The following is an 8,709-nucleotide window of genomic DNA, read 5'->3' as shown; positions in this document are numbered from 1 at the left end:
CCCGCTGAGTGCCATGAAACAGCTTGAAAGATCAAAGACAATTTTTAATATAACTCCGACTGGATTCGTCTGAGATAAGAAAGTTATATACACCTAGGATGACTTGAGGGTGAGTAATTTATGGGCTAATTTTCATTTTTGGGTCAACTAACCCTTTTATGTGACGAGTATCCCGTATATATGTCGGCACATGGAGTTCTGGAGTAAAAACACCCTCTCCAGATGAATTGATGAATTGAACACATAATAAATGACTAGAGCCTGGTTTTCCACATGCACACGTAATTCATCGCTTCTCTTCACAAACAGAAACACACTGCACAAGCTTTCACGCTTCTCGGACACGACAAACGTAACGCGCAGTGCTTTAGTCTGTGTGTGTGTGTGTGCGTCTGACCTCTTGCATGGCGGTTTGTATTGATTATTGAGCTCGACTCCCACGCCGGACCAACAATCTCTCTATTTTTGGAGCGATCCGTCTGCACACGCTGCGATCCGTCATAGGCTCTTCCACTGATCGCATGCGCAGATACTCACACAGGCCGATAACCGTCTGATCGGGTCTTTCATGCGACCTTTATTACGTAACACCACACACCCTTCCCCGGCTGAATCGATGTTAAAAGCTTTACGCCACTGGGATGAGCGGTCAGCAGCTGCAGAGGTCGTTTTGCAAGGTCGCTGCTGGAAAAGAACATGTTTATGTCATCTATTAAGTATACAGCATAGGAAAAATAAATAAAACCATTGATTTTCTTTACGGCAGTAATATTATTAGTGATAAAAATGCATTAGGCTACATTAATTGAAGCATTTTTAAATCTTTTGACTCCACTGTATATTATATTCTACGTGAATCTAAAATACATTTTTGATGCAATGTCCTCAATTAAATATTAAATTCCCCTTCAGATCAGTCATGTATAATATATAAAGCATAATCGAAGTAAGTGTTTTAAAAAATGGATCTGGGACTTTAATCAATTTAATTTACTCAAACTCAAACATGGCCCAAATAGTCTTGCAAAAACACAAATTAATTCTAGAGGAATTTTTTTTTTTTTCATGACAGAGTGACCTCTAACCACCGGCCAATCAGCAGTCAGATCGAGGCTACACTTCAACAACAGTAAAATGAAAATGCTATGAAAATTGACTTTGCTTGGGTTGAGAATAGCAGATTATGCCCACTTAGATGGGAAGAATGAGTCTGATTGGCATGCAAATCTATCAACCTGTTTGTAATAATAATAATCAGAAATGTTTGTTGAGCAGCAAATCAGCATATTAGAATGATTTCTGAAGATCATGTGACACTGAAGACTGGAGGAATGATGCTGAAAATACAGCTGCGCATCACAGAAATAAATTACAGTTTAATGTGTATTAACATAGAAAATAGTTATTTTAAACGGTAATAATATTTCACATTTTTAATTGTGTTTTTGATCAAATAAAGTAAACTTTTAGGTGCATCATGACACATCACTCACAGTGTTCATCTCAATGTAAGGCTTTTTTTCTCCTCCTCTTTGTCTTTTTGTTCAGTTTTTTGCACTTATGCCTGTGAGATCGGTCTAGAGAGAGATTTATTTTGACCACATCACCTCCTTGTTCTCACTGACACTTATACGTGTGTGTGAGTGAGTGTGTGTGTCTTTGTGCTGGTGTACATGTGCCAGCGTGTGTTTCCTTACCCTTGTCTCTGTGTGTGATATTGTAGAGCTGGGGACTTATGGCAAGCTAAAATATTATCACTCAATGACCGAGGAAGGTAAGACTCTTTCCGTCAACCCTCATGTTTCTCTCGTTCTGCTTCGTCTCTCTACCCACGATGCCGTTTGTTCATGCGTGCATGAGAGAGAGAGGTTTCTTCTCCATTTTTAGTTTCATGGCCCTCTTGCCGAGATTTCACTCACATAAGTGCAAATCGTGGTTTTCATCCCTAATTTAGTATCATTTGGAATTTTCATGGTTGTTTTCTTTCATCCCTTCCATTTATTTATTTTTTTTTTTTGGTTGTTCTTTGTAAGTTTGTTCTTGTTTGTTTATAAGAGATTTATATATATATATATATATATAAATTCATGATCAGAAAATATTTGAAGTAAAATAGTAAAATATTTAGAGTTATCACTGTAAAGCCTGACATATGAAATAATAGTAAAACTATATTTTATTTATTTATTTTTAAATTAAAGTGTTATTGGACCTTTAGACAAACGGTTTGCATTTTGTTTTTTTGTATTTGTGTTTTCTATTTTTGTGTTTGAATATCACATTTGATACATCAGGCTTTTATGGCTCATATTATCTGATATAGTGAGAATATGGAGTTAAAAGCAGCTCAATTGTATTCAGAGAAAAAAATGCTGCAGATGCTGATATTTATAAGATACAATTAAGATGAAATTCTGATGCTTTTAATGTAAATCAATGAGATCTATATAACAGTACAGCAGATACTGACATAACATGATGTTTTAATACATCTGTCATGCTTTAAAGAAGTACACTTATTTTGATGTGGTGACTAACATACTAAAGCACATGTAAAGAACTTGATTATAATTTTAACTGTAGTGTATTATTCAATATTACGTTTCAAGTTAATATATTTTAAATTAATTAAGTTGCAGCTTTTTCAGCATTGCAAAGTGTTTTAATAGCAAATATATTTAACTTTTGAAGACAACAAAAGTAATTATGAAATTATAAAGATCTTATGTCCTATTTGAGTCAAAAATCACTCTAATGTTGCATGTAATATAAATGTAAACTATAATGCATTTTCATTTAAATGCATTTAATTCCAAAATTGTCTGAAATCATTACATTCAGTTTGCACTTAAGAATATATTTTTTAAAGTATGTTATTTATAATAACAAGTACATGACACATTTAAATAGGTTTTAATAGAAATTACATGAAAGTATATTTTAGTTGATCATAAATGCTTGTCAGTACATTCAGCAGTACTTTAACCATATTTAAAAGACAATAGAAGTAATTATGAAATTACATATACAGATTTATTTAAGTCCTAAGTAGGTCAAAAAACACTCTCTGAAGTTCAGCGAATTGCATTTAGTATAGACTTATACTACAATACATTTAAATTTAATTGTATTTAACATGCAACTGTCTGAAAACATTAACATTCATTTTGCACGTAAGTATATTCTTTTAAAGTATATTATTTCTGTAATAAGTACTCTTTTTATGAGTACTTCTTTTCACAAGGGACTGTCCTGACTACTAACTATCCTTGCTACACCACAAACCTACACTGTAAAAAATAAATCTGTGACATTTAAGGTAAAATACCGGCAGCTGTGGTTGCCAGAACTTCACCGTAAACAATATGGTAGCAACATGTTAGGTTTTACAGATTTAACTTAAATTCACAATAAAATACTGTATTTCATTAACGGATGTAATGTTAATAAACCAACATATTGAAGTGTTAATATCTGTTTTGAACTGGTGGTGATGAGAAAGTCACATGATGAACCAAAGCTCATCACAAACAGCTTTTCTACGAGATGAAAAGGGTAGTTCTTATATATAGAAGGTTTCACACAGTGTCATTCACACAAACACTAAACACCATAACGGTGACACATGAAACTGAAATAATGCAATAAACATTAATTCAACAACATTAGATGTAAGATTAAACCCTAATGTACACATCTAATAAGAAAAAACGAAGAAGAAACATGCTATTTCAACAAAAAAAAAACATCAAATATGAAGTGTCATGCAGGGAATTCTGGGAGTGTCAATTTACGGTTTTTCACTGTAAAATATACAATGACGTTTTCTTTTTCACTTCCAAAAAACATATTTTTTACAGTATTTTACTGTAAAATTACATTAAATGTAATTACATTTATTCACCGTATATAGTATGGAAACTTACTGTTAACCAGTTAACAGGTTTTTACTGTAGCATTTTTACAGTCTTTTACTGTTAAAATCACAATCATTTTTTACAGTGTACTTAATTCAAACTCCAAAGCAACTTTATATCCCAGACGTTCCAGGCGTGTTAATGATATGTAGGTCACGTAACATACATGTGCGTGTTGATTGGGGTCACCGCACCGATCGAGCCAGACAGGACAGTCTGTCTACCAGCCAATCAGAGTCAATGATTCCTCAGGAAGCTCAAAGACATTCACTGATCACGATGCTTTCCATTAGTGAAGTGAGACCAACCCACCACACATTATGTTCATTGCTTTAATGCAAGCTTTTGCACATGTGGTTTAATTCGAACACACACAGAACGAGACAGGAACACGCTGCTGCTGTCTGTGTGTGACCGCCTGAGATTTTACTTCCACGTTGATGGATCCTGAAAGGTTGTGCAACTGTATTGATGTTTGCTTCGTGGGTCTGGTGCTGCTCTCATCATGCTGAGTTATAGACTTTGTCTCTAATCTCTTAAACCAGCGGCAAGCATCTGTGTTTACTGTGCTGTTGGTTTGAAGGTTGCATTAAAGGTGAAATGGTATTTGGTATAGCACTAAGTTACAAGAGGCAGTGCTAAATAGTGAACATAGATGCAAGCTGCGTTTCCATTACCCTTCAAATTGCGAATTGAAAATACGCCTAATGGAAACGCGTAAATTTTGCAAAAATTCCCATACAGTATATCGCAAAAAAGTTTTTACGCTCGCATGAGGTGGTTTTTCAGGCAATTCGAAAAAGTAATATATTAACGTTATATGTAACGGTTTTTTTTTCCGCATTTACAGGTCACATGGTGTATGTAAAAAGTCATGATCATTCTTCAATGTACTATAACCTCCAAGAAACACTTCATATGTGGCTGCTCTCCAGCATAACATTGGTTAATGGAAACGCCGTCATTTCGCAATACTTTTTTTATCGACATTTATGATATATCGCCAAAGTTTTGCGCAAATCTGTAATGGAAACGCGCCTGCAGTTTAAGGGTGTTACTGTTTATGACACGTGCTGGAGTGACTACTTTCATTAAAACATATTCATTAAGTGTTATTACTTCAGGGCTCACTTGCAAACTAAGGTTAATGTAGCTATATACATTTAAACTATTTGGTATCTGTGAATACTGCACTGTAAAAAATGACAGTGAATTTAACGGTAAAAGACTGTAAATATTGCATTATTTCAGTTTCATGTGTGTTACCATGATGGTGTTTAGTGTTTGTGTGAATGACACTGTGGGCCTTCTATATATGTTATTATTTAAAAGCTGCTTGCGATGGGCTTTGGTTCATCATGTGACTTTCTCATCACCACCTGCATTTGGTGGTTATCAGTGTATTACAAAGGTACAAAACAGATTTCAGTACTTCAATAGGTTGATATATTAACATTATACCAGTTAATGAAATTACGGTATTTAACTGTAAATTTAAGTTAAAACTGTAAAACCTAAAACATTGCTACCGTATTTTTTACAGTAAAATTCTGGCAACCACAGCTGCCGTTTTTTTACCGTAAATTTTACGGAATTTTTTTTACAGTGTGCACAGTGGTAACCTTGTGAAACAGAAGTACACTGTAGCTAAAGGAGTAGTTACGATGTGATGACAATACTTTAAAAGAACATACTTAAGTGTGAACTTAATGTAATGTTTTTGTAGACACTTAATTGCTTGTTTATTGCAATTAAATGGAAATGTATTATAGTTTAAATTTATATCAGATGCATTTTGCTGAACTTTAGAGTGATTTTGATGCACTTAAATATGACTTAAGTACATCTTTTTATGTAATTTCATAGTTACTTCTATTGTCTTTGAAATAATTTCTATTAAACTTGTATGTCAGACATTCAAATATATTTGAAACTTCACATTTGTAGTGAATAGCAATCTAGTAAATTACATTTAAAACATATTAATTTTAAAGGTGAAATCGAAGTAAAATATTCTAATCAAGTACTTTAAATGTGCTTTAGTATGTTAGTCAACACATAAGTGTGCTTTAAAGCACTAAAATGTTTCATTTGACATTATTACGAAGTGCTCTTTTAAAAAGTGTGTTAAGAAACAGAAAGTGTCATGAAAGTGAATATTATCTACAAGCATAGTTTAAAAAAAAAACTTTTTAATATTAAGCACACTTATTTTTCACAAGAGACGTACAGTAGGTTAACATGCTTTACTTACAGTTACAGGCGTACAGTTTTTTCATATCTAGTGAGTAAAATGAAACATGCTCACTTAGCTGGGAAAATTGGTTACTCCAAATCACTCACAGTTTTTCTGGACTATTTTGTTTTAAGGAAAATTCCGCGAGAAGGCGTCCATCCTTCACAAAATTGCCAAAAAGAAATGCCAGGTGGAGGACTCAAATGGAGTTGCTGGTAAGTGGTAAAGTAACTTCACACTTCAAATGATGTACTGAACCTTGTCTAGTTCTGTTAAATGTGCCATTGCATGTTAAATCAATTGATGGAGTGAACAAGAACCAGCTTTTTCCAATCTTTTTCCAATTTGATCAGGTACAAAAAGCTCCTTAAGGTTACAATTGCTTGTGCACTTTATAGAAATGAAAGGAAGTATCTTAATATAACTTAATCCTATAATACTGTTTGTGTTGAAGACACACATGGACTTTCAATTTCAAGTGGGAAATTATGCTAACAGTTCCATATTAGCATATTAGCATCAAAAGCAGGGCGGTTGAGAGCAGCTTCTTTGATGTGAACACAGAACCTATTTAACCCTTTCAAACCCATCTACTCCATTTTTGCCAGTATTTCTCCATTAACAAACCTACCGTGATAATACAATGTGTTTTTTTAGACATATACATATACATGGCTAGAATGTGCTAATCTTTCAGATACCTTAAAAAAACTGTAAATACTGTACTATATAAAGGTCAATTTGTGAGGGCTTGAATGGAAATATCTGGGAAGTTAGGCCTGGTAAAGTAACCTTCTACATTCTACAAATGTGGCGCTCATAGCGTGAGGTTCTGAAAAAAAAAACAGCGGCTAAAGACTACAGTATGCTAGATCTGCCTTAGAAGGATTTATGTGGGGACTTTTGCATGTACAGTATGTGGTTAATTTGCATAATCTGGACATTTAGTAAAAACAAACACACTTGACTTATTACCTTTCTGTTTGTGTTACAGATAAAAATCTGCCAAACAGCTCGAGTGTGGAGGTGGACATGACTCCACCGATGAACGGCACCGCTGGACAAGAAGGAGATACAGTGAGTCGTTCACGCTAAAATAAAACACACATGCACCAGGGTTATAATCGTTATCTAAAAAAAAATACAAAAATCACTCTAAATATTATTTATTTAATTGAAGCAGGTGATTAAACAATATAGCAAATGTTTCGCTGTCAACCAGTCAATTCACTGCTTCTCAGGAATTAGCTTTACAAGCTTTACAGAATTCTCTGAAATAAACTTGAATTGAATTGAATATACAAAGCAATGAGTATGATCTTGTGTTTATAATAAAACAGTTAGTCCACACACTGCAGTTCAGTTCTATCTGAAACAAATAATAATAGTGGCAACAATGACATGTCAGGCAAAAATGCAGTTCATAAATATTATGTCCAAGAAAGAAAGGGGGAAAAAATCACAAAAAAAGATGAGAGATTAAAATCCTCATTTAAGCCCAAATGAGACATTGTCTATGTAAGAGTTTGATGTTGCTTGATGTTGGATATCTCCATCACTGTTTCAATACCTGTGTATTTAAATGCTTCCCAACATACATTACTGGACATGGACACACTGGAGTAAATAAATCACATTCTTAGTACAGCGTATTATACAATATTTGATATAATACACTTTTTGTGTATATGTTTGTTTTGTTTTGTTTTTGCATTGCGGTGTAGAGGAAAATGATGTATAATTCGGACATGGAAAACAACCTTGTATATATGTCTTTATTTAATTATTATAATTTTTCTATCATGTACGCCATCTGATTTAACCAACATATTTGACAAATTCTGAGATTTTTTGTTAGTAAGCATTTGAGGATGTTTGAAAAAAATCAAAGAATAAATTAAAATAAAATAAAAAATATTAATAGTGGTATTATTGTTAACTAAAACTAAAACCATAAAACATGTTACTTGAAATAAATGTTAACTGACATAAAACATACAAAAACTTAAACTTATTTTAAGCTAGTTACCAAGGCAACATTTCTCACTTTTATTTGAACATGACTTGCTAAAATAACTAAAATTAAAATTAATAAATCTATATAGATATGTTTAAAAAAAGACAACAAAAATGACAAAAAGACAACAAAATGACCAAAAACTTTTTTTTAAATTTAACTATTTAAAAAAAATAAAAAATAAAAAGCTATAATAATATGGCAGTGATACTAAAATAAGACTGATGCGCACATGCTACTGTACACAACTCATTACGCACAGCGATTTCAACGCTAAAACGGGACAGAAAGTGAATCATAGCGCTGACTTTGGAAACAGAAGTGAAGGCCAAGTCACGGCAGGACTGCAGAAACCTCACGCTTATGATAACTCGGTGGAAAACACGTTTGACCGTCCATCTCCCTCCCGCTGGCCTGCGTCTCCTCACACACACACACACACACACACACACACACACACACACACACTCACTCACACAGACACGCGCACACACAAACACACACACACACACACACACACACACACACTGCCATCACGA

At 33.6% G+C, this 8,709-nt stretch overlaps 1 protein-coding gene across 5 annotated transcripts in view; it reads left to right on the top strand.

Annotated features, from left to right (window-relative positions):
• Window positions 1-8,709, top strand: part of slc24a2 (solute carrier family 24 member 2) — a 50,598-nt gene that overhangs the window by 29,178 nt on the left and 12,711 nt on the right. For 3 of the 5 annotated variants that reach the window (XM_016505123.1, XM_016505125.1, XM_016505122.1), the window contains 3 exons: window positions 1,724-1,774; window positions 6,288-6,368; window positions 7,148-7,230. In XM_016505123.1, the coding sequence (XP_016360609.1) occupies window positions 1,724-1,774; window positions 6,288-6,368; window positions 7,148-7,230 (215 nt within the window). The remainder of the gene's footprint in view (window positions 1-1,723; window positions 1,775-6,287; window positions 6,369-7,147; window positions 7,231-8,709) is intronic. The other 2 variants (XM_016505127.1, XM_016505126.1) reach the window with 1 other exon arrangement.

This window comes from Sinocyclocheilus anshuiensis, unplaced genomic scaffold (genome assembly GCF_001515605.1).
Source record: "Sinocyclocheilus anshuiensis isolate Anshui unplaced genomic scaffold, SAMN03320099.WGS_v1.1 scaffold1810, whole genome shotgun sequence".
Classification (NCBI taxonomy): Eukaryota; Metazoa; Chordata; class Actinopteri; order Cypriniformes; family Cyprinidae; genus Sinocyclocheilus; species Sinocyclocheilus anshuiensis.
This window is presented reverse-complemented; position numbering and strand designations above follow the sequence as displayed.